Source organism: Sus scrofa, chromosome 6 (assembly GCF_054392235.1).
Source record: "Sus scrofa isolate SSC_HxYL_T2T_F1_AM1 chromosome 6, Sscrofa_HxYL_maternal_Yorkshire_Landrace_v2.0, whole genome shotgun sequence".
Lineage (NCBI taxonomy): Eukaryota > Metazoa > Chordata > Mammalia > Artiodactyla > Suidae > Sus > Sus scrofa.
Window position 1 is genome coordinate 8,809,762 of NC_139388.1, and position 26,481 is coordinate 8,836,242.

Genomic DNA, 26,481 nt, shown 5'->3' on the forward strand with positions numbered 1-26,481 from the left:
AGCAAGCCATCCAGCTTTTCTTCTCCTCAGCAAATGAGATGGAACAGCTGGCCTTGGAAAGGGGCCCTGTGCTTTGTTAACTGGAAACAGATTAGCAAACTTAATCTGAGGACTGGGTTTTCAGTCCCTGGCCTTGCAACATTTGAAAAAGGGAATTTTTGTTAAAAGTTTCTCTGGCAAGGCACAGGCAACAAATGACACTAGCCTGGCCTGAATGTTGCATGCTGGTGGGTAAAAATACCTTTTTTTTTTCTTTTTGGATTCTCATCTTTAACTTTCCTATGGGTCTTTGACAAAAACCTCAGGGAATTCTATAGAGTGCATGTTGTCAGTATTTTAATCAGCTTCAGCTGTCAAAACTCTTGTAACCCGCCTCTTCTATTTAAAATGTGTCTTCTAGGCATAAAATAATTAAAGGTGCAGGGCCATACAACAGGCTCAGGGCCATCGCAATGTGACAAAACCCTCTGGATGAAAGGTATTATTTCAGGAAGTTTTAAATATAAATTTTGTTTTGTCAGAAGGCTGCAGGGCACACATTTTCTATACTGTCAAGCTTGATAGTAACAATATTTATATTTCAAATAAAAAGATTAAATTGCGGTCTTATGTGTTTCTGCTTTTCGTCGATTTTTTTTTTTACTAGTTTATCATAGTGTGCTCTCAGTATGTCATCATCATACCTTTTTTTTTTTGCTGACAATTCTTTTATTTTATTGAAATATCGTGCCTTTCACTGTCAATCTCAGGGTTGAAGTAACGAAGGCAGACAGTCATGCCACTTGGGTTTGGTTGTTTTACAAACATCTTGTTTTATACCTTGTTGAAGGTTCTGTGAAGAAAATGCAAAAACAACACAACCAAACCCAATAACAGAGGTGCTAAACCAGTGTGTTTAGTGCGTGTTTTAGGTAGCCTTGAGTTCTTCACCTGGAGTCCTGTGTGTGCCTTTTCCTCTTAGGCTTTGGGGAACAAATAGTGACCGGGCAAGGCCACTGAGCCCCAGGGAGGAGCATTTGCTTTGAACGGCTGCCCCGGCTGCTTTGTGTCAGGGCTTGTTAGCTGCTGCAGCTCAGTATCTCCAAAGGGGCTGAGGCAGCCAGGGGAGCTTTCTGAGCCACGGGAGCTGATGAGTTTCTGAGTTTCCGGGCTGGCTCAGTGTCAGCCCTTCAATATTGCACTTGACAGAGCTGTTTGGGGGAAATGTGCAGCAGGTGAATGGCGCTCACACCTGTTGGACCAGAGCCTGACTGGCTGGAGGCTCGGGATGAAATGAAGGGGAATCCTAGCTTTCATATGGTGGCTTCCTCTTTCAGATGGGCTGCACCCTCTTCTTCCTACTTAGTGCTTTGCTCTGCTGGGTGAGAGTCAACTGGTTGATGAGAATGCTTCTCTCCACCCCACCCCACCTCCGAGTCTATGAAGTCATCCAGGCCCAGGAGAAGTACCCTCATCTCTGAGAGCACAAGTCACAGAGGAGCAGTCATTTTGCACTCTGACCGTGGCAGACATCACTAGTCAAGCTCAGCACTTTACCATTCAACCAGCTGCATCTGCAGATTCCTTCGCAGCCTAACTCCCTGGGCAGCCACAACCAATCAGTCGGGTGACAAACTGTCTTTGCAGAACCCAGGGGCACCAGTCCAGGCACATAGGTCCCTAGCAGCTCAAGTAACATTGCCATTTTAATGTTGTAGTTCACAGCCCCAACTAACCACCTTTGAGCCATATTTCAGGTCACAGAATCCTTTCATATCCTGATCGTACACGGCATATTAGAGCTCTCAAAAGCCCCAAAGGGGAGGCTCCCAAGCATAGAGTCACTTCTGCCACATTCTGTCCATTCTATGGGTGAAAGGGAGGCACAGGAGCCGCCCAGATTCAGCGTGGGAGTGGCTACAACCAGGGCTCCCATACGAGGAGGTGCGGTTCATTGGAGGCTGACTTTGGAATCTGGCTAACACAAGACCGTTCACCAATCTGGACTGTAACACTTGACACACGTGGGAGGATTTCATATTCCATCAGTTCAGTAGTGACTTTTTTTGCTTCTGAGTTAAGATCCAAACTCTTTAGCATAACTACTAAGGGCTCTTGCAATCTAGCCGCCATTCGCTGGGCATCAAGCAGTGCTCTTTCAATATGTGAAATTTTGTCTATGAGGGCTTTATTTTCTCTGCAGTCCTCATCTTCACCCATCTCTTGTGGTCACCTAGTTATTCTGGAAGATCCAGTTCCAGTGGCTCTTACTCAGTGTCCCTAGCAGAGCCAGCATGTTTTCTTTCCTCTCCTGGGCTCCTACAGAACAACAGGAGGAAAGAAGAGGAGAAAAGGGGGACAGAGGAAGTTATTTTCATGAATCGTGAGCAAGAGGGAGGGCTTATAGTTTGAACCAATGATTAGATGAACATAGATTTAAAGATTCTGAAAACACTTTTTTTCAGGGTGTATACACACAGGCACACACACAGACACACACACACACACACACACACAGATAATGAAGTTCAAAGGACAGAAGCTAGGGAGTTCCCGTCATGGTGCAGTGGTTAACAAATCCGACTAGGAACCATGAGGTTGCGGGTTCGGTCCCTTCCCTTGCTCAGTGGGTTAACGATCCGGCGTTGCCGTGAGCTGTGTGTAGGTTGCAGACGTGGCTCGGACCCTGCGTTGCTGTGGCTCTGGCGTAGGCTGGTGGCTACAGCTCTGATTTGACCCCTTGCCTGGGAACCTCCATATGCCACAGCAGCGGCCCAAGAAATAGCAAAAAAAAAAAAAAAAAGACAAAAAAAAAAAAAAAAAAAAGGACAGAAGCTAAATCAGACCTTATTCCTGAAGGAAACTTTTTCCCTTGGTGCCTAAACTACCCTGACCTGGACCCCTAATGATAACATTACCTGTTTAAACGTTTGACGCTGTAGCATTTAGCACAATACGAACCCTGGCGCATGTGTGTCACATGTCATTCTGGACATGGAAAGGTAAACTAAAATCCGAGTCATTCACTGTACCCATCATTCGCGAATGTTTGGTGCCCATCTCCTTTTATCTTTATGTCTTATGGTCAGTGGCGAAGAACAGGTTAAGGAAAAGCAAAAGGAGGTTAAGAAGAAAGAGACGAAGAAGCCCTACAGAAGCCAAGCAGGAAGGAAAGTGTCAGCAAGCCTCCCTGGGCATGGGCACTGGAGCCAGAATATTGTCCATGGAAGTAAGAAGTCCTGCCTCCCAGGTTGGGTCAGCTTTTGTGTAAATCCGACACACGTGTCTCTCCTCTTTTTCTCCCTGCCTTTGATGTGCTGCCAACCAGGTTCCTCACCTCACTGCCTAAGGTCTACACGTGGTCTACACAAGTTTTCACACCATGAAAACTTCACATTCTCCATGGCCATAACTTAAGACTCCGTGTTTCTGTGTCTTTTTTTCCCCCATAAATACAAATACAGGTGTTTAATGAATGCATGTTCATGAGTGCATCTACGTACAGCTTTTTTAAAATTGATGTTTAGTTGATTTACAATGTTGTGTTAGTTTCAGGTGTACAGCAAAGGGGTTCAGTTACACATACAAATATATCATTTTTTTTTAGATTCTTTGCCCATAGAGGTTATTATAAAATATCTATATCTTGATCCCGTCTTCCCAAGGGAGAGGATTGGATTGGCCTAGTGACCACTCCTTTTTTTCCTGGGACAAGTGGCCACGTTTGGTCCAAACAGACATGACCATTGTGCTAGGAGATGGGGAATTCACCTGCCACCGTGCGGTTTTTAGAGCCTCCTTTGTGTGGGTGTTGTGGGGAAGATGTTTTCAAATAAAAGGCTATGGGATGGCTGGGAAGAGATCCCCAAAGCCTTCCTCAGCCTTGTCATTCTTATTTTGTAGACAAGAAAATGGAATTTCAGAGACCTGATTTCTGGAGAAGGAGACTCTTTGTCAGATTTTACATTTCGCAGGGAATTTGTCTGAACAGGCTGCAGCTCAGCATCTACTTCAGCCCAGCTCTTGCAGGGTCTAGTCATTGTTTCCACATGCTAGCCTTTTGTTCTCCTTTTGTTTAATCACACAGGGGACTGTCATTATGACACAGACCATTCACAGGAGGGTTGATGGATCAATGGCCTGCCCAGGGTAGAACATAAAAGACACTCCCTAAAATTCCTGGAGGGAACATCAGTAACCTCTGGTTTCATAACCAGAAATTCATAAGGCTAGAAGTCACCAGAAAAAGAAAAGGGATTTTTTTTTTTTTTCAAATAGGTGATTAATAGACATGAAATTACTGGCAAAGGAGGGTTATCAGGAGCCAAAGGAGTCATTCTTCATCTTAAGCAATAATGTGTCACGGGGTGGTTTTCAAAGTTTTGCTCCATTTAGGAAAGTATGACTGAGTCCATTCTCGTTCACCTCCACCTATCAAGTGACTTTTAAGGCTTCATGGAGAAACTTAGTCTCTGTTGCAAAAAACAAGCGTGCAAACCAAAACCACATCGAAACAAAGCAAAACCAATATCCTCATTTGGTGAAATCAACGGAGTAGTTGTTTGTAGGGATTTATCATGTGGCTCGAACCCATCTTCCTAAAAAAGATGTAAAGGGACTCGTCCCAACACAGAGAAGATGGGCCCTTTCCAAAGCTCTAACCAAATTATGTAAAAGGCAGAGAACAATAGATGCGATAGGCTTCCAGGGAGCAAGTTAATGTAGATGATCTCTAGTCGACTAGCTGTAGGAGGCCTGGGTGGGATCGTGTTATCTGTAAGTTAGTTTCTCAGGATGTGCCAGAAAGGGGAGATGTGCTGAGCTAGATGCCTCTGAATACACAAACAAACAAAAATGTCACAAGCTCAAGGAAAGAAGAAGCATTCTATCTAAGACTGGACTCCTTCAAGGAGGAGTTTAACTGTTAGAGGCTCTTAGTAGTAGGATGAATAATGCCTGCAGTGTGGGAAATTATCATAGAAAGTGAAGATTTAGTCGTTTGGGGTGGAGGAAGCGCAGCAACACAGAAGAATGAGGAGGGGAGAAATAGGCTCCTGTCCAACTCTGTCCCGAACTGCTATTGACAACACCAGCAAATGAATCAGGAAGCTGCTGGTTTGATGGTAGGGAAGCTGTCACTTTCCCTGCTGAGACTGGCACGCCTCGTGACATCAGTGTAATTGATGTCTGTTCAATAATGCCTAGATCTGTCCCAGAATCTGTGCAAGAACATCTGAGAGTTATATGAAACTTAAAAGCGAGAGGCTGGGGAGGAGAGTGTCCAGATGGACACAGATGTTCTCAGACAAAATAAGATTTTTTAAAAAATTATTCCAGGCTGTCTAACAGATGTCCCGTTCAACAAAGGAACTGTTCCTGGTGCACACGTTGGTTCTGACGAGAGGGCTGGGCCTGGCTGGGTCAGGCCAGGCCAGGCCCTGAGAGTCATTTGCCCCAGCCCTGGCCTGAGTCTGTGGCGGCTGGTATACTTCCTTCCAGGAGACGCGTGCCGTTCTTCCTGAACCATCTATGAGCGATTGTTCAGCCTGAGAAGGGTCTCCTTTTAGCTTTCGTCATTAAGTCACCTCAGAGGAGACTGGACATGCCAAGGGCCAGATCATTGCCCAGCCTGAAGTTCTCACATCCCTGATTTCTAGTCCAAAAGACACATGCAGCAGCTGAGGAACATGTCAGGTGGCACCAGAGAATGGTTTAGTCCATCTCTCCAGTAGGTGCAGGAGCAAAGGCTATGGAATGGCCAAGAAGAGAGCCAGGGGTGATGCGGCAGTGGGGGAGCCTACATGATTGGGGAGGGGGCCTGACTGGGGTCTGCTTAGAATAGAGGTCGGTCAAGTAAGGCCCACAGGCCATATCTGACCTACCACATGTTTTTGTGAATAAATTTATGTACAGTGAAATACCACTCTACCTTAAAAAAAAAAAAAAAAAAAAAGGGCATTCTTTAGTTTGCAACATGGTTGAACCTGGAGGATATCTATGTGAAATAAGCCAGATGGGGAAAGACAAATACAGTATGATAGCGTTTATATGTGGACTCTAGAAAAGCCAGCTCAGAGAATAGAGAGCAGAATGGTGGATGCCATGGGCTGGGGATTGGAGGAGACAGGGAGATTTTGGTCAGAGGGTACAAGGTTTGAAATATAAGATGTGCTATAAGTAAGTTCTGGGGATCGAACATGCAGCATGGTGTCTCTCCTTAATCATAGTGCATGGTAGACTTGGAATTTGCTGATAGAGTAAATCTTCACTGATCTTGCCGCAGATAGGAAATGTAACAGTGGGAGGTGAGGTGATAGATGTGTTCATTAGCTTGATTGTGTTAACTGTTTCACAACGAATACATAGATAAAGGTAGCATATAGAACACCTCAACTCTAGGTTGAACAGCTGGGCTTTGAACTGTGCAAGCCCTCTTCAACGTAGATTTTTTTCAATAAATACATACATAGTGCTTGGTGGAATCCATGCAACTGTACACACGGAGGGGCCAACTATAGGACTTGAGCACCCATGGATCTTTGTATCTGGCAGGTCCTGGAACCAGTCCCCCGTGGATGCCAAGGGATGACTATGTATAGTTTTTATCATCAAATATATTTCAGTGAAGCTGGAAAAAAAATAAAAGGCAGATCTCTAGTGTACGTGTCAGACCTACTGGAAAAAAAAAAAAAAAACCTATTGGAATGTAGCCATGCCCTTTTGTTTCCGTAACGTCTATGGCTCACAATCGCAGAGATGGAAAGTTGTGACAGAGATCACAGGGCCCACAAAGCCTCAAGTGTTTACTCTCTGCTCTTTAGAGGAACGTTGGCTGATCCCTGGTTTAGGACCTCTATCAGAAAGACCGTTCTCCATCCAGAAGTATTGCATCCATTAATTCCTTCACTTATTCATCCTTCCACAAAGATTCATGAAGTTCCTCCTCCCCCTCCCCCAGCCACGTTAGTACATTGTTGTTGTTTTTCCATTTTGGTGCCCACAAAGATGGATAAAACTTAATCTCTTGTCAAAAAGCAGAATGAGGCTTGTATCCAGTTACATGGACTTGGCTCTATGACTCTTGTTCTCTGGCAGTGATGGTGAAAATTATTATTAGCAATAGCTTATGTTCCTTGAGTTCTTTCTAAATATGGAAAACCCAGTGGTGACAGCTTGACCCACCTCATCTCTTTTACTCCAAACCCCGAACCCACAAAGTATCACTCTCCCCATTTTGCAGGTGAGAATTCTGAGGCCTAGAGTTAGGTTACATGTCCAAGGTCACATAATTAGAAAGTGACGGGTTGCTCAAGGGAACCCATTTTTTGCCGAAAGCAAAGCTCATGCTCTCAGAATAGTCAGGACGAGGGCCCGGAGTGGAGCTTCATGTCCCCTGGATACATATTTTCTCTGTGCCTTCTCTTCCTCTGACCAGGCTGGACTTTGAAACACACAGGGACAATGGCCACCAACCCTCAAGAATCCCATGCCTTGGGGTTCCCGGTCTTTACAGAGTCAGCAATGCCCTGGCCAGAGGCTCAGAGGAGCCTCACCTATTTCTTCTTTCATCAGCAACAGTCTTCGCCAGAGCGAACCTTGGAGAACAGTCTCATATTCCACCATCTGCTTTTGCAACTGCCCGACTATTTGTCCTTCTCACGAAGATGCACCTGAGAAGGTGGAATGTAGTAGCTTAGATTTCGCTAAGGAAGAATACCAATCCGTGTGCTTTCTTTTACTCCTTACTTTCTGTAGAAAATTAAATGAGGTGAAACACACAGAGTACTTAGTGTGTATTTAATTACTGGTAGCCGTCATTATTATGACCTCACGCCCAGACTCTTGGCAATTTTTAGCCTGTCTGCTCCCCACAAGAAAGCACCTGAGTTTCCATGCTCATTCCTTTGGAGACTTACGGCACAGAAGTTGCTTAAACAGCGGATAAAGTTGATTTGACAAAGCAGTGTTCTACCCACAAAGGCCCAATCAGCCCCACGCGGCAAAGGCTCGTTAAATCAGTCTCTGTGGAGCTGGATGGCAGGGTCTGTTCCGTCATTGTCAGCATTCTGACATTCACCAAGGGGAGGCCCTCCCCACAAGCTCCCCAAGATCTCTCCCGTCAGGAAAGGAGCTCACATCAAGGCTAGGATGTCCATGAGGTTCCCAGCAGAGGAGCTAGTATGTTGGGGGCCCGGTCTGTTGATTCGTATCCACACTCCCTCCCAAGAGAAAGCTCATTTCATTAGATGGTTCATTTGCTTTCGTGTCTCCATCGTCTTTAAGTAGCCCCTGCACCTCAGGGGGAAATTGTTCCATCTGCAGCATCACAGGTGAGCTGGGTTAGTTTAAGGAACTTGCCTCTCCTGCGAGTGACTATTCCATGAAGAGCACAGTACCCCCTGGGCCAGTGGGGTACAGGAAGCAGTTTTCTGGTCGCCTCCTCACTCTTCTAGGGGAACTTTCTAGAGCTGTGCTGTGCACTATGATGGCTCTGGCCACATGTGGCTACTGCCCACATGTCATGGGTGGGTCTAGATAGACCTCAGGTCACAAAGATTTAGTATTAAAAAAGAATGCAGAAATTCTTACCAATATTTTTTTACTACTGATTTCATAATGAAATGTCAATGTTTTGCATATGTTGAGTTAAAATATATTTTAGTAAATTTAATTTCATCTGCTCCCTTTTTAAAATGTGCAGACCAGGCACTTAAAAATTAGTATGTGGCTTGCATTCTACTGGACAGACCTGTTTTAAAGTGACCCCCTCTCATCTTCTGGGAATGGTCAGGTGCAGATAGTGGCTGGGGCCTGCTGTGGCCTGTGGGCAAGGCCCACGGGGGAAAGGAGCAGAGTGAGGAGCCAGATGATCAAAGAACCTCTGTGCTGCCACTTGTACAAGCCAGTGGGCATCCATGCTGTTCAAATGAGTTTGAGATTGGTTCTTACTCTTCCTGGCTGTGGAAAGAACTTAAACTGCATATGACCAAAGCCTGGGATCTCCAACATCTTGTGACCAGGGTCTGAAGGAGCTGGGCAGGGGGCATGGATTCACCCTCTCAAAGATGGGATCAATCATAGAGATGGAACTGTCAGTGATGCTTTGGGGCTAGAAGCCCATCTGTGAAGATGAGCTCCTGAAAGGAGACTCTGGGACAAATAGAGAACACTGTCCAATGATCAGAGGGTGGGCACGTTACTGCTGGACTCCCAATAATGATGGGCACTTTTTCCCGTCCCAACCCGCCCCCCAACACCAGAAGGAGAAGATGAGGCTTACTCAGCCTGAGCAGGCAGAATGATGGGGCTGGGAGCTTCCCTTTGCTCCTCCAAGGCTTTCTCCCCCTTGTGCACCCTGCTCCCTGCCCTAGAGAGCAGGGTTTTTCAACAACATCTTCGTTGCCTGCCTCTCAGGTGGGTGTAGCCAATGGGGAGTACCAGCAGTAGACAAGAAAGAGAGAGGTGTGCCTGATTGTGGTACTTGTTCCTCTGACTCCCTCTTGAAGGTTCTCCTGAGCTGGTGGCATCCCTCAACTTCAGATCACAGCTCCTGTCACAGGTCCTCTCCTTCCAGTGCCATATCCTTCCTCCCCTCTCTTGCCACTTCAAGTCTAGCAATTGGCACAGTGCCCTCTTGGTAATAGCTCCAAGATCCTAAACCTTGGGGTTTATCTATACCCCGCCTAAACCTTTTTTATTAAGGTCTCTTCCAATGATACAAGGTAACCATCATATTTTTTTCTTCAGGGACTCTGATAATGGTGCTTCCAGCTCTCCTCTGTGGTTTTCCTTCGACTGGCTTAGGGGACAGGCTTACCAAGGTCACAGACTGGTAGATTTCCATATGAACACTGTCCAATGATCAGAGGGTGGGCACGTTACTGCTGGACTGGGACAGGGAGGTGAAGGGTATTGGCTCAAGGAATGAGCCACAGGTAGAGGGTGAGGGAGATGCTGGTAACTTGATTTTGGATAGAAGGTTAAGGAGTGCTGGTCAGAATGTCCTGATTGTCACTGTTGACTCGTAACCTACACATCTGCACATCACACTCATATTTGGAAACTTAAGGGTGCCGCATCGAGTTTCTAAAACCCTGTTCCAAAGATCCCACATATATGAGAGTTCATACTGAATGACACTTTCCAGCAGTGTCACAGAGACTGAGCTGATGGAGTTACAGGACATGTGCTCAGCATTTATGACATGGGTAGGTGGCCTTGTATGGGCTGGTTCAGGCCAGAGTGAAACTAGAAGGTTGGAGAAATTTGATTTGGACCTTTCTCCATCTCAACTCTGCTTTTTTTCTTCCCTCTATCCCCTTAAGTTTCGTGATCTTTGGGGTCCATTGGCTCAATGTTTCTCAAGCATAAGTCGTTCCTTTGCATACTACTTCAAGATTTTCCCCAAATTATTATAACCAATGCTGATTTATTTAAAATTTCTTAAACACACTTGCTTTCCTTTTTTTAATCTTGACGTTTACTCTAACTACCTTGTTCTAAGCACTGATGTGTGCAAAATCACAGATTTGGTCACTAAGTTATAATATTCCTTTTACATGTACACACAGATACATAGTAATGCTAATGCAAAAATGTGTGTGCCAATTAAACCACCCAGGTGCCACTTGATCTGTGGGTGCCCCAGTACAAGAAACATTGTCAGACAGATTCTGGGCTGGCGCTGTCCAGCAGAACTCGTGCGATGACAGAAATGTCTGCCATCCCTGTCTTGGACACAGCCACTCACCACGTGTAGCTATGGAGCACCTGAACTGCAGCAACTGCAGCTGTGAAACAGAATGCTTAGTTTATTTAATTTTCATTAATGTTAGGTTTACATTTGAATAGTCACACGTGGTCAGTGGCTGCCACACTTGACAGCGAAGCTCAGGGGCATCTGCATTAAAAAAAAAAAAATCATAGCAGAGGGATGAACCTTGTACCAGATACTATATGAGCAATGTACATATTTCCCCCTATATATTCCCAAGGACCCTGTGAGGGACATATCACCTCCTTCTGGTGGTAGGCACAAGTCAAAGATGGGAAGATTTTCTGCTGCATCCTTAAATACACAAGGAAACCATCTTCTGTTATTTACAGAAAGAGGCGTAGAGGGAGGGAGGGGAAGAGAGAGAGGGAGGGAAAGAACTGTAAGTGAGCAAATTGTCATCCATCCCAACCACATTCAAGATTTAAAAGGTTGACAGTTGCCTTTTTTCCTTCTCTCTCCCTTTTTAAAAAACATCCAGCCCTCCTCATTAACCAGATATCTTTATTCTCTAAATATTTACCACCCAAACGAAATTTACAGTTTAATTTGCTGTATAAAATCATTTATTGACTGATAAACCTCATTACTAAGCTCCAGCACAGCCCCTGGTACTCCCGACAGTTTTAATTCTTGTAGCAGCAGGCTACTGCGAGAGAAAAACAATCCTGTCAAATTAACGGCGGGGGTCTAAATTATTCAAATACACTAAATCCGTGCAGAACCGTTCCCCTGCTCATAATTTTTCTTTCAGAGCCAACAATTAACCAGCAATATTCTAACTTCAACCTGACAGCCCTTCTAAAAGCATTCTGGGAAGTGGGACCATCCCACCTTGCCATGTGTCCTGTTCCTGGGGGCACACAGGGAGTGACCTCTGCAGGGGCCCCTGTGAAAGGGGGAGGTCCCCTCCCCCTAAACAGCTCACCTCTTCAGAGTGTCATTCTCTGCGTGTCGCTCTCGCACCCCCCAGGTCAGAGATGGAGTTTGGGATGTCAAGGTGTGTGCGTCTGTGTATGTTTCTAGCGTTTATACCAGATGAGCATCAGCCTGCAATTAGTTAATTGCACATGTACCTTTCTGCCTGTGGGGGAAAAAAGTGCCTCCAGTTTTCTACCTGCGCATGCAACCAAACTAATTATTGAGCTGCTGATTCAGAAGGCAGCCCTATCTAATTGAGCCTATAAAACAGAAGAAAAAAACCCTAAAAATGATATTAGCTTCGAAACAACAAATAGCAAGAACCTCTCTCACATTGGAGAAGGAAAATCTTTCCTACCAAGTTGGATTTCAGTCAGGATCTGCAAAGTGAATGGCCTTGGATGTCAGTGGATTTTGTTTGTTTTTTTTTTTTTAATCTATTTTCTCATGGCTTGGGTCTCCTAATAGTGATGGATTCCTGGGCATGACACCCAATGTCAGAGTTCTTAAACAGAAAAAAAAATTAAGTGTTGATCTTGACAGTTCATGCATGCATGCATTCATTCTTTTATCAAATATTTATCGAGTGTCAACCATCTGCCAAGCTCGTAGTACCTGGGAAACATCGTGGTGCTAGATGTGGAATGAGAAGCCAAAGAATGACACCTAGAAATGATGCTTAGTCCCTGCCCTTGAATTCAAGGTCGATCAGAATGTGTGACTCGAGAAAACCTCAGAGATTTCTTAAAAATGCAGATTAATTGGCCTCGCCTTACACAGAGTCAATCAGAATCTCTGACATGGAGCCCAGGAATCTGCATCCTAGCCCTGTTCCCCAGGCGACTATTAGGATGTCGAAGTTTAAAAGTGTTGGCTTTGAGCTTGCCAGATGAAAGACTTGAAGCTAAAGCACTAGGGAACAATGGATGACCATCAAAGTGGTGCCAGCATCAATATCCAGTGAAGTAACCCAGAAAACATGGGTGGGGCCATACCCCGGGACCAGCATGGCACTGAAGAAGTGAGGAAGACCTGTTGGCACAACTCTAAGGGCATCTTTGCTCTTGCAAACAATGGCACTTCTACCCATGGTGTTCATGGGGATGTTCTGTTCTGTTTTTGTTTGTTTGTTTGTTTTTATTTTCTTTGTAGTTGTGGTAACTTGTTAAACTTTGAAAAAAAAATTCGAGTGGTTTTAGTTTGTAGAAAAGTTGCAGGGGTAGTACAGAGGGTGTTATGTATCTAACCCCACTTTCCCTGTTATTAACATCTTACATTGGTTTGGTACATGTGTCGCAATTCGTGAGTGAATATTGATACATTTGTATTCACTGTTCTCCACACTTGAAACCAACGCCTGTAGCTTTAAATGTAATCTTTTCTCATCTCCGATCCCGTCTTCCAGGTAGTCATCATGTCTCTCTATGCTCTTCTGGGCTGTGACAGTTTCTCAGACTCTCCTTGTTTTTGATGACCTTGACAGTTTCGAGGTGTAATCTTCAGAGATTTGTAGCCTGACTCTCAACTGGGACTTGGCTCATGGGTCTTTTTTTTTTTTTTTTCTTTTCTCTGATTAGGCTGGGGTGATGGCTTTGGGGGAGGGAGACCTCAGCGGTGATGCGTAGTTTTCATCACATCACAGCAAGAGTATGTGATCAACAGGGCTTATCACTGTTGAAATTGGCTTCGATCACCTGGCTGAGTATGTTTGTCAGACGTCCCTAGTGTACAGTCACTGCTCTTTCCTTCCCACTTGTGCTTTTTAGGACGAAGTCATTGTGTGCAGCCCAAACCAAGGGGTGGAAAACATGCCTCCTCCTTGAGCACACAGTAAATTACTTGGCGTTCTTCTCTGTGGGGGATTTGTTTATTCTCCTTTATTTATTTATCCAATCGTTTGTTAAGACAGTATGGACTTAGGGATATTTTACGTTATGCTTTGGGTTTTCCTGATATTTTGATACTAATTTTTGTTGCTCAGATCGTTCCGACTGTAGTTGGGTGGGAACTCTTTCAGCTGGCTCCTGTGTTCGTCTGGCGTATCCACACAGTTTTGTCTTTTGAGCACTTCTTTAATTCCCAACACTAGAAGATGCTTTAGGCTCATCTGGTGTATTCCCTGCCCCAGTCCTAGAATTAGCCATTTCTTCAAGGAGCCTTGGTTTCTTTTATTTGAGAATGGTATTTAGAAACCAAAATCCGGATGTTGCATACGCTCATTATTGCTGGGATGTTATTGCTTCTAGGCCTTCCCAGAACTAGAACAGAACTAGGACTCTTATGTGTGTATGGTAACGCGTCTTTGTATACATGTGCCTTGTCTCTCTATACCTGTACCTGTCTAGCATCTGTTTGCATTTAGCACCTCTTTATACATCTGTTTATATCTATATTAAGCTAAATGTGAGTCCACACTAATGTCTTGAACTCTAATCCGTTATCACATTGGTTATTCTAGCCTCCTTTCCATGGGTCTCTATAACCATCCACACCAGCAGTGAGAAACCTGGCTTTTCACCATCTGCCACTCACTGGTTTGTTCACCGTCGGTGTATGTGTAAAGTGGCTTCACAGTTAACCTCCACCCTTGCTGGGTCCCTCTTTTTATATAATGTCCGTATACAAACAAAGCAGTGTTTGTTATCTGTGGCCCATTCAGGGATACTATGGCGTTGAAAAGAACCCTTTTTAGAGACACTGTGAGTGCCATGGGTCACCTTCTCTCTCTCTCTCTCACTTTTTTTTTTTTTTTTGGCCTATACTTCCTTCCAAAAAAAGAGAAGGTGCCCCATGGCTCTCACAGTGTGCCCAGGATCCCTAACAGCTGCCTCTGCCTTTCTGGACCATAGCGGAGTTATCAGTATCCATTCAAGTAGCACGTGCTGAGAGCATGTACTCCATACCTGCATCCATAAAGATGCTAAAGATAAGGATATAGATATTGATTTAAAAGTCCCGTCTCCAGCAGCTCTGCCACTAATCGGGGATGGGGACGGGGCCTTGGCCCTTGCTGCCATTTTGCTATTGTCAGTCGGCTTCTCTCAGTGCCACCACAAGGGAACATAGCATGTCACAGTATCTCTAGAGGAGAGTACTTCCAGCTAGTTTGGGACATGTAGGAATGCTTCTCAAAAGACATAGTGGCCCCTTAGCTGGGTCCTGAAGAACCGACGAATGCTTTCACCGTGTATCTATTGAGCCTCCTAATGTAGGCTGGTTGCTGAGAACACAACAGACGGGGAAATCCCAGATAAGGCCCCTGATCTCATGGAGACCCCAGTTTAGGGAGGGATTCAGGCACTTAGGACCACAAGTGGCAGTTAGTCAGGTGGGGACAGGGCGTTTCAGCCCTGAATTTCATCTGCAAAGCTTCCTTTCAGTTCTCACATCTCTGTTTCCATCAAGCCCCTCTGGGAGGACGTTCTGCAAAGATGCCAGAGCCCTTGGCTTTGGGGTGGGGGTGGCGGCCGTGTACTGATTCCTGGGCACAAGGGAGCAGCGGGGAGGGAGAGCAGGTGCCATGTGGGACAACATCCATTTGATCCTTTTTATATGTAAATGTGACTTTAAATAATATTTTGTAATGACCTGCATTTCTGTTAGGAAATATCTCTTGATGATTTCCTTTTCTCCCTGCAATTACGACAGCCTAGTGATGTTGCTAATTAATGCCGAAGAAGGTTTTTCAGCACCTCATTAAAGGTTTTCCCTTTCAGGACACCGACACTTGTGCATAGCCGGGGCAGAGAAAGCCGCTAACTTGTGGGTGGAAACACAGCTTTTGATCTTCCATCTCTTCCTTTTTCCATTTTTATTACAGTTCTTTTATTTTTTTTCCTGTTTTATGCCTTCTCTTTTTCTTTTCTTTTATTCCCAGACACAGTCACTTCTGGTTGCTCTGAGACATGGTTTTAAGTAGTTCAACTGTCCTCATCAGTGTGGTCCCTTAAAGGCCTCTTTCCCCTGGAAGAATTGTTTTATTTTACTGTTTGATTCAGTGTTTCCTATTCAGTGCGTTCTGGTTGAGAGTTTTCTGTGTTCCAACTTCCCTTATAGACATCAGGGAAGCCGTAGTGAACCAGAGACTGTCCTGTATAATTTTGTCCCATAAAAATAACTAACGTGTAAATGAGTGAATGAATGAATGAAGGGTACAGTACATTTTATTAGTCTTACCCCAGGGGTTGGCACATTATGACCTGAAGACCCAATCCTGCACCCTGCTTGTTTTTGTCAATAAAACTTTATTGGAACACAGCCACACTCCCTCACTTAGGTATTGTCCGTGGCTACTTTGCTGCTACAGTGAGAGTTGTTATCACAGAGACCATTTGGCCCTCAAAGCCTAAAATATTTACTGACCGGCCCTTAATAGAAAAATTTTGCCAACCCTTGTTCTGTCCCATCATTGGAGACTCCAAATGCCCATTATATATTCAAGAGTCTGAAAAATTCTCTAGTCAGAAAACATAGTAATTTTCTTCAACCCATTTTTCCCCCTGAGCATATTTGATCACAGACCCCGCTTCCAACCTACTACCTCTCTGAATTGATTTATAGGCATGTGCCCTGGGTGAAATGCCCGGTCCTGCAGCTTGTCTCGCTCTGCCCGGTTTCAGTTTGGTCACCACTGTGGTCTTCTCTCTTCTGGCAAGACTGTTGCCCGGACTGTCCCAACCCAGCTCCTCTCTGAGCCTCTGGGAAAGTATCCTTCCCACTCAGGCGTGAGGTCGTGAGGTCGGGGGTCCTCCTGGGCTCCAGTGAGACACTGTTTCTCTTTCCAGGAGCGATGGTGTGTAAAACCCAGTCACCACTAAGGGCCAAACAGGTTAGAGTGGTTTCCTCTCCAGGGGTTTTCCACTCTTGCCTCATCTGATTCATCTCAGAGAAAACTTGTTGTGATTTAGGGTTCATTTTTCTGAGGCATTGTTGGAGCTCAGACTAGACTGGGATGCCCTGAGGATCAGCCAGACCTGAAGGAAAGGTCTTGGTGGCGTTAAGAAATCCCAGGAGGGGAGTGTTCCCTATGGTCCAAAGAGAACCTGAAAACGCTGTGGCAGGGGAGACACCCTTCCTTATGCTGGGAGTCAGGAGGAAGAGACTCAGGTTCTACCTTGGCACCTGGATGGTGCCTGAAACTAGAAATGGGCTCCCGTGTCACTTTCCTGTTCTGCTAGTTCTTTGCTTCTCATAACTAAGGCCTGAAGAATATGTCAGGTACCACAGGTGGGGTGTGGGGGCCGATACCTTTTCAACAGCTTGAGGGGGTGGGGGTGGGGATGCAGCCAACAGGTAGATGCCAGACCTGCAAGGAACTGCATTCTGCCAACACCTTGACGGGGCCTGGAACCTTGTTCTTCCCTGGAGTCTTCAAACTAGAGTTCGGCCTAACTGGTGCTCTGATTCCAGTCTCTGAGGTCAGATGTTAGGTGAAGAACTGGCCATGCCATGCTAGACCTCTGCCCTTCAGAACTGTGGGCTACTCAAGTGTATTTTGTTGAAGCTACTGAGTTTGAGGTCACTTGTTACATAGTAATAAGAAACTAATAAAATAAGCAAAGTATCAAGATAGCTAAGGATTTAACAAGGAGTGTGCTGGGCACATATACTAGTGTTTTTGCAGCATTTCCTCCCTTTGGTGAACCCTTCCATAATAATCCTGGTGAGTCTCTGTGGTTCCTTTAAAATTTACTTTGTGCCCCTACCCAGCCTCAGGAGTTGGCACCAGACTCAGATCTTGCTAAAGGAAGGATCGGGGTAAATCTATAAGACAAGTAGGGCAAACATGAACTATTGGAAAGATGCTCTCTTTGAGCTCTTGAGCCATTAAGAATATGTGAACCTTTTTCCTGGTAGCTTGAGAACGTTTGCCTGGGAATGAAGCAAACACAGGGGAAAACAGAATTGACAGATGGAAGGAGAAACATAGAGCCCTGATCTAGCCATACCTGAAGCCATGAATACATTGGAATTTTGGGTTATATGAATCTCTTCCTTTCATTTTGCCTTAGCTACTTTAAATTGTGTTTCTGTGACATGCAACTAAAAGTACCTCCAGCTAGTATTCATGTTCAAGTGGAAAAGACATGAAGCCCATCCCATTTTTTGAGATTGGGCACACTTTGTATAATAGATGGAATCCCCCCAAACCACACCAGGTATCATAGCATGGGTATAGACCCCTCATCTGCCAGTCAGGATGTACTCAGGCATCTGCCACTAACTTGCATGTGACTTTGGCCAAATGGCATCTCATCTTTTATTTATAAAGTTAGGGTCGAGTCCTTCAAGACCACCTAATGCCACGGGATGCTAGTGATTCCCTAAAGGCACTAACACCTTCTTTCATTGATGCCCGATTATTTACGTGAACATCAAACAGAGACTCGGAGTTGATGAATACGAACAATAATCATTCCCTTTCGTGGTCCCCATAGCTCTTTCACCCGTATGAGACTCTTGGCTTTCTCAGTTACCCTGTGAGCCTTGTTATTTGCATTTTATGGAAGAAGTATCTGCAGTTCAGAGAAGGCGAGCGCCTTTCCCGAGGTCACAGAACCTGTAAGTTACAGAGCTGAGATGCAAACCAAGAGAGCCCAACCACTTGGCACCGCCCTTTCTGCTGCTCTCCCTGCAGTCATTCAGGCTCTTTGGTGAGTGTGATTCTTCTGTGAGTGCAGGGTGTCTCTACTCCATGTGCTCCTGTTTGGGGATGTGGAGGATGAGCTGGTTGCATTGGCCCAGAAGCACCCCCACTGTGGCTGCCCCATCTACTTGGCTGTTAATGCTGGAGAACCAGCCTCTGAGCCTTTGCCTGAGCCAGTTTCACTTCCTGAGAACACTTGAGTATTCTGAAGAAGTCTAATAAAGAACTGATTTTATTTGTTTTCCCCGAGTCTGAGTTGTGAGCACATTGAAAAAGAAGGCAGAGGCATCACAGAGGAAGAACCCCAAATTCACATTTATGACTGGTGTCAGATTTGGAAGCCAACTGGATGTGAAGACTCCACCAAGGGTTCCAGGACATGGGCTCAGTTACAGGCAGTGCTGAGCGAGACAGGCATCTGTGGGACCCACTGGGGCAAATTTACAGGATCAGGATGCAGGGCATCCTCCTTCCAGCAGGAATCTCACCCCATGAGCAAAGAGGGAGGAGCTAAGCCAGATGGCGCAATTTTCTTGCCAAGGTGCATTTCTCCCTCGTATAATCTTCACACAAGGCTTTCACCTTTTCCTGGATCATTAGCCACGAGAAGAATAGAGATGAAACCCGAGCCTGCTCTGACCACCTTCCCTCCTTTTTAGTTCTTTGCCGCCTACAATTAATAAGATATAACTGGTCCTTCCTGCACAGAAAGTAATTCCCACTCCTAGGCTTGCACTGTCTTTAAAGTCTGTGCTATAGGCAGAAAAAATTTAAGTAGCCATTTGAAGGTTTAATAAAGAATATCAAGATAAACCAGGCAGGGCAGGATGTCTGCAGGAAGTCCCAAGTCCTCATGAGGTATTAATGGGAAGGAAAGTGCTCAGGGCAGAAGTCCCCTACAAGCCTGACAACTCCCACGTGTGGTTGGTCCAGCTGCTGTCCATGGACCAGCAGCATCGGCATCATCAGCGAGCCTGTTCGAAATGCAGAGTCTCGGGTCTTAGCCCAACTTGCCCCGAATCAGAACCTGCACTAGAACACGGTCCCTGGTGATCTGTGTGCTCAGACAATTTGAGGAGTGGTGCCACGAAGTCCTTCCCACCCCAGGGAACAAGGAGCCCAGCTGTGTGTACTTAAGTATGCAACTTGCTATTTACCGTGGAGAGGTGGGGTTGGGGGGTGTCCTCTGTTCCTCCACTCTCAGGGAAGGGTGGGTAACTCTTGCTTGTAACGTTTGAGCAGCCATACTCACTCATTCACTTGGTGGTTCTTTTGAGGGCTTTTCTGGTCTATACACTGCAACAGTTTTGTTACCCTGTGGTGAAAAATAGACCTCTTGCACTGACTGCATGGAATAGATATTGCCACTTGTTTTTTTGTTTTATTGGAACACAAACACACCCATCCCTGTATGTATTTATGGAAGCTTTGGTGCTACAACCGTGAAACTGAATAATTGTGACAGAGACCACGTGGGTCCACAGAGTCTAAAATATTTCCCCCCTGGCCCTTTAAGAAGAAATTTGCTAACCATTTTAGGATCTTTGTTGTTTGTTGGTTGGTTTATTTGTTGAGAGATGAGTGAAATGAGATCCAGCCAAGGAAAGTTATTTATCCAGGATCACCGAGCACATAAATGCAGCGCCAGCACAAGAATCCAGATTTCCTGAATCTCAGCATTTCATGGGGCCCTGGAGATAGTGTAATGGGGAAACAGGTCGAGCCAAGGGCAGGGGTGGGAGAGGGATGCCCAGACAGCAGGCTGTGGACTTATCAGCTGGCTGTGGGGTCGATGAGGAGGGTATTCCAAGGCCCATCTGGAGAGGGGTGATCAGCCAAGCCCCCTTGGACAGTAGGGCGGGGTGACCAAGAGAGGCAGCCGCCTCACCAAGGAGTCCAAGTGCTGAGGCTTAAGATGCACGCAGACAGCATCTCCCTCCAGAAAACTCTGTGTAAGCCAAGACCTGCAGTGTGAGCCCAAGCAGGATGGGAATGGGTGGGGTGGGGGGACCGTGGTCCAGGGAGTGTCATAGGCGGAAAAGAACAGATACAAACTCCTCCCGGCTAGAGAGTGCCTGAAGCAATTAAGAACCTTGAAGGAACTCACTGTGGATCCTTCAGTTTGGACGTTTTCTGAATCCGACCTCACTCTAGGCCAAGACCATCAACTCTGTGGTCATCCCCAAGCTAATACCCTTCGCTGGGGCTTTTGTCCCATAAGCATTTTCTTCCACATGTGGGAGGAAGGTGCTGGTTCATTGTTCTGGGTCTTGCTTACAACAAAACAAAATAAAACCAAGTGATAAAACAGAGACCCCCCCCAGTGCTGACCACCTGCTGAAATCAGGCTCTGCTTCTGCGGGAGACTGTTTTTGCTTCTGCGTTTCAATTAAGGGAACATTCTAGGAACAGTATGGAAATCATTATCATTAAGCCGCATTCGTCAATGTTATATTGATTGATCGGAGTCATATTTCAATAGAATAAGGATGACAAACAGGGGAACGGGTTGTTTATTTACTTTCCTATTAAGTCCAGGTAGATAAGCTTGGAAGTAGAGACAGTCTAGGTGTTAAATTTACTCTTTAAGTTGTCAGAGACATCTAGCTATTAATATAAACAGCAGACTGAGCAGGGGCTTTCTCTTTGGTGCTATCTGTTTACCTTTTGCTCTCATGTAATACCTTGAATGTCATTGTTAACGGTGAGCTGCTCTGCTCCTGGATTAAGGCGCACTTCTGCAACTTGTACCGGCCGGTTATTTGGGAACTTTTCTGCATCATATTCTCATTTAAACAAAAATATAAGACTTGGGTCTTATTTCTTGCACTGATTCTGTTGTAGCAGGAGTGCACAGAGAATGTCAATACAGTTCTCCTCTAAAAGCCACGCAGCTTGCTCACACTTAGAAATGTACACTGAGTTTGCTGACAGACTCTTCTGCAAAGCAAGACTCCCCTGAAATCCTGTAGCTATGTTTGACATGCCCTGGAAAATTCTCCAGTAGAGCAGGCAGAGGGTCCCAAGACTAAGATTGAACACTTTTCCCCAAAGTTTAATTTCGTGGCTTTATTTCATAAAAAGCCATTTCATCATGGTTTTTGGGTGGTCATAATTGAAAGGAAAGATTCTTCCCCTGAGAGAGTCTCCCTAGAGAGCTGTTTTTGACATTGATATGTCTCCCTCTTGGCCAGAAGCCACAGAAGATGCCCCCCGCCCCATGTTAGATCATTAATTTGTTCTACACATGCACGGGTCTACACAGACTAAGCTGAGAATCTAGGCAATTAGGCAATTAAGTCAAGCAAAAAACGATGCTTGTGCTCCACTGAGCCACAATTTTGGTTGACAGTGGCTTTGACTTGACTTGTCCAGATAATTGCTTCCAGTCCTCCATGGCCGTCCTGCAGAATGTGTGAGCTCCTCAGAGGCGGCGTGATTGGGGGTTGGGGGGGGTGCGTGTGGACAGTACCACCATCTTCTTCCAGCAGGATGGAGGTTGAATTCTGATGTCCTTTGTTTCAGTTAAAAACAACCTGTTTTAGTTCGGGTTCCCCAAGAAGTTGACCCTTAGACAAGAACTCAAATGAAATGGGTTAGTCTGGAAGGGGTTCATTGGTAGAGAGATGGGAAAGTAAGACAGTAAAGTAAGAGGAAGCAGATAAGGAGCCCACTGCTGCAGGGGAAATCTGGGAGCCAGGTAGAACTTGGCTTAGAACTCCCACTGCAGGGGGCCATTCAGACTCCCAGGGGTCAGTGTTGCGGGTCTTCACTGGGGCATCAACTCTTTAGCCCTTGGGACACAACGGGCTCCAGCTCGCCTCGAGAGCTCACCCTTAGGCCAGTAAAGCAAATGCTGGCCTGGGAGGTCTGGCTGGTGGGGGCAGCCAAGATGAATCCCAAAGGGTCACAGGTGGGACGGGGGGACCAGCCGTCCTTCCAGTCTTCCTTGAGCCAAAAGACCTCAATTTTTGCCGTTTCAGATCTGGATCGACCTTGCATCCTTTCTCTGCTTTCCAAACAAATCCGAATGTTCGGACATGAACTTGACAGTGTTCATCTCACCGTTGCCCTGGAGACAGTAAGTCAGATGTGTACATATCTTTTCGGTCTATGCCGTCTGTCCTGTTACCTATTTTTACTCTTGGATACCCTTAAAAAGAAACTTTAAACTTTGAAACAAACCCCAGTGCTCTTGGTCTTTGGGTTGTATACCTTTTGACAGCCTTCAATGCAAAACAGTACAGCTCTGCCCAGACTGTTTCTGTGGTACACGGCAGACCCAGCCAGGGTGAGCCAAGCCAGCAGGTGTTTGTTTAACACTTAGTATTTTGATTTACCTAAGATAAGCACTTCTCCTACTTCTTCCGCTGTGTTACTTGTTCTAATTCAGCTTCTTTTCCTGTGCTATTATTGCTAACTAGAGCCAGTTAAAGAATGGAAAGAGAGCTAACAAGGGGTTTGTAGGATGGTAAGTAGAATTTTCTTGCTCGGCATTTTGGCTCACGTACCATTCTTTGAAAACCTGGGTATCTAGGACTCAGGCATCGTCACTAAACTTATTTACCACGGAATTCTTTATTCTCTCATTTACAACCGCCTTGAAGAATACTTGAGAATGTTAGACTTATCCAAATGTGAAGTGCACTGAAACTCAGCGTAACCCTTTGACTCTGTAAAATGAAGCCCAGGTGTATAGATTAATGTCCAGAAGAGAGTTTTTGAAGGAGTGGCCCTTTCAAATAATTCTTATTAGCTAGGACAACATTTAAAAACTCCTGTGTTAAGCCCCTCATATAATGCTTTGTGCTTTGACAGGCTTCTCTAACTCCCCTGGACAGAGCGAGTTGTTTTTCCAAGTCTCCTCTGCCCTATGTACTGTATTTATCTATTTTATTTACTTTTAAATTCTCTTCTTGCCTACGATAGCGACTAGGACGTAATAGGTGACCAGAAAAACGCTTGTTGAATTGAACTGAGGAAGAGCCTTCCTTATTCTGATACTGTGCCAAAACAATCTACACTGAGTATTATAATGAGTGGTGAAATATTTAAAAGCTTTCCTTTGAGATTGGGACGTAAACAAGCATGTCCGCTATCATCACTTCTTTTTAATGTCCCATTGCATGTCCTAGACAGTTCAATAAAGGAAGGAAAAGAAATTTTAATATATGAGGATAGAACAGGAAGAAAGATGTATATGTAAATGGTTTGACTCCACATAAAGCCGAAGAAATAATTACTTTACTGGATCCCAGATAAACCAGAAAGTAGGGATTTTTTTTTTTTTTTTTTTTTTTTAGCCTGGTGATATTGAGTACCTAAGCATTTTGTCTGGGTCAATGCAGTTATCACACTGCATTGTGTGACAAGAAACACTTGTCATGTATCTCGGTGTCATTGAAACACCACTGAGAATTTTGTCCTCTCTCATCTGTAATATTCTACATGGACAATAACTGCAGATTCTGACTTAGAAAGTAAGACTCAGTCATAAGCCAAAATCGGCCTGTACCAGCTCCTGGGAGCAGATTGATCACATTTCTTTTTAACTCTGGGTTTCTTGTCCTCAATCACTTCAGTAGCTTGAAATCGTCAGCCATGCTGGGAGTGTTTACATCACAGAAACTGGCCCAAACCGCAGGTCAGTACTGAGGCCCTCGCCTACCAAGGCTGGTCACTAAACATTGACTAACACACTACTGGGCATCAGATAATGACATGAAACGTTCTGACAGCTTCATTGAAAGGGCAAAGAAACTATTGACATGATGTCTTAAAATTGGGGGTTTTGTTTTAAATAGGAAAACAGGTACCTGAAGTTAGAGAAGAATCTCCGTTTAGACTTAGATGTTGAGTTCCAGACATGTGGAATGACCGCCATCCAATTTAATTTAAAAAAAAAAAAAAAAGGAATTTCATTGTTTTTGGATCCAGTGAAAGGGAGGTTTTTTTTAAAAAATTGATTTTTGTTTTAAAGTTCAATAAAATTTTATTAATTTAATTAGTTCCTATCAATTTTTAAATAAGCAGTGGCTTAGATTAAATTTGCACTCTTGCTCTCTCACGCGCACTCTCTCCTTCTCTCCCTCCCCGCCCCCCTTATTTAACCCAAACTCCTCGAGCACATTAATGGGTCTGGTCTGTCCTTTTACAGTTGGAGCGGCATTGGTGATTGTAAATCAAGGCAATGTTTAACCAGGATTTCGCGGTGTTGTTTCTGTTAGGATTTTGAGGGTTTTCCATAAGGGTATATGTTATGGGAAAAGCACATACAAACCGGGAAAAGGAAGTTTGCTGGAAGCTGGAAGGGGGTTGTGTTGATGGTGGCTGTTCCTTTAAGACAATCACCCTGGGTGTCATGATCAGAAAGGGGATTCAAGCGTGGACGTGGTATGGGCAGGCATCCGTAGGATGGTCTGAGTTCGCCTTCCAAGTGCGTGCGGGCTTGGGGGGAGCTGGAGGAGGAAGGGGATCTTGCAGTGTGGTCGGAAGCGTGCCAGCTCATGGAGTTCGCTGGTGGTGCCGTGAGTTGAGGATCCTGCATTGTCACTGCTGCGGCTTGAGTCACAGCTGTGGCACAGGTGTGCATGCTGTGGGTGCAACCAAAAAAAAAGAAAAAAAAAGAAAAGGAGAAAGGTCAAGTTAGAAGACAAAGGACCTACAGTCACACCTCTTTTAAGGAATAATTAATAACTTCCGATTTGGATTGAAACCACAGTGCAGAGGAACTCGGACATGGAATAAATAAGTAAAAAAACTGGAGTTAACTTTGAGGAGTGTGAATCCCAAAGTTATGTGATAAAGCCTTCCTTCCAAGTGTTTTCTTCCATGTTCTAGTTCCGTGTGCTAATTTCCAGAAACAAGGATTTGCGTTCACATCATTTTGCTACTTAATGGTCGTATATACTCTCTGTCCCCTTCTGGAAGCACACAGTGGGCGCTGGTCTCTACAAAGCTCTGCCGGGTCTTGTAGTTAATTAAGGCATTGAGGTTAGCTTACAGACGCCTTTGAGCATAGACGCATTTTTGGCATCACAGGGTGTGAGTGCTGCAGGAAGAGCTCGTACTTTGGTCTGACACTCCCAGACCCACATTCTGGGGACAAGGTCTGTTAAGAGACTGGCGTCGCACCAGGCACCTCACAGACCCCCAACACACAGGGGGTCTGAATTCTCCCAGCTCGGAGGCAGGTGTGAGTCCAGAGGGACTGACCTCACGGGGGATCAGGTGACCTGTCTGCAGTGAGGGCTGGAGAAGAGCCTGGCACGTTGACAGAGTCTGTCACCCGACGTTGACCTCACACTCTCTGACTTTCTCGGGTGCAAGCTTGCGCTGATCATTTCACCAGTTTTGAGCCTCATTTTCCTCAAGAACTTAAGTGTGTTAGTGACAGGAGTTCAGGGGCTCCGAAAATCAAATTTGGGGCAGATAGTGGAGGCTGCGTGTGCACACAGGATCAGCCTCCTGGGTTTGTGAAAGACGGAACCCGTCGTTGAGCATCTGTTTTCTTCGCTTTGAAGCAGCCGGTGAGGGGAGAGCTGTGTGTTCTGGAGGCTCCGCAGATCCAGCCGGAGAGGATGGAATGCAACCGTGTGTGTGAAAACCTCAGCGTGAACAGTAGGGCTCTGGAGAGAAAGGAGGGGCTGTTTGCATTGTCACAATCTTCAAGACTCCCTCGATGGTTTTCTGGGTGTTTCTCCAGGAGTGGGGACCCCCGGGGTGGGGGGCAGGGGAGAATGAACCAGGGCATTTGCAATCCAGGGAGTCTTTTTCCAGCTCTCTGGTCATTTTGAGCACAGCCCGGCGTTGACTGAGTCATAGTAGAGGGTGGATTCAGATCTTCCTCTCCGTGATATTTGCAGTGCCAGGCGCTGTGCTAGCTGCTGGCTTTCTAAGATGGAAAAGGGGGCAGCCCCCTCCCTCCACTCGTGGTCTGGGGCGGGGGAGCAGATGTACATCCTAACTGATCATTATGCCCCAAAGCAATGGATGCTGGGAGAAGCCAGGGAAAGTGCTTAGAATACAGTCTGAGCGCATGATAAGGGCTCAATACGTCTTGATTACTATTATGATCAATATAATTATTATTATTAAACAGGCAGGTTGCACTGGGAACATCAAGAAATGGGAGGAAAGGGGGCGGGGGAAAGCGGGTGGC

At 45.4% G+C, this 26,481-nt stretch overlaps 1 protein-coding gene across 19 annotated transcripts in view; it reads left to right on the forward strand.

Annotated features, from left to right (window-relative positions):
* Window positions 1–26,481, forward strand: part of LOC106510465 (uncharacterized) — an 806,226-nt gene that overhangs the window by 327,604 nt on the left and 452,141 nt on the right. For 16 of the 19 annotated variants that reach the window (XR_014805374.1, XR_014805375.1, XR_014805376.1 and 13 more), the window contains one exon: window positions 22,304–22,401. The exons of the other annotated variants lie outside the window; for them this stretch is intronic. Coding sequence is in view for 1 of the 16 variants with exons in the window: in XM_084959497.1 (XP_084815623.1) it covers window positions 22,304–22,401 (98 nt within the window). In the remaining 15 variants the exon portion in view is untranslated. The remainder of the gene's footprint in view (window positions 1–22,303; window positions 22,402–26,481) is intronic. 19 annotated transcript variants of the gene reach the window in all.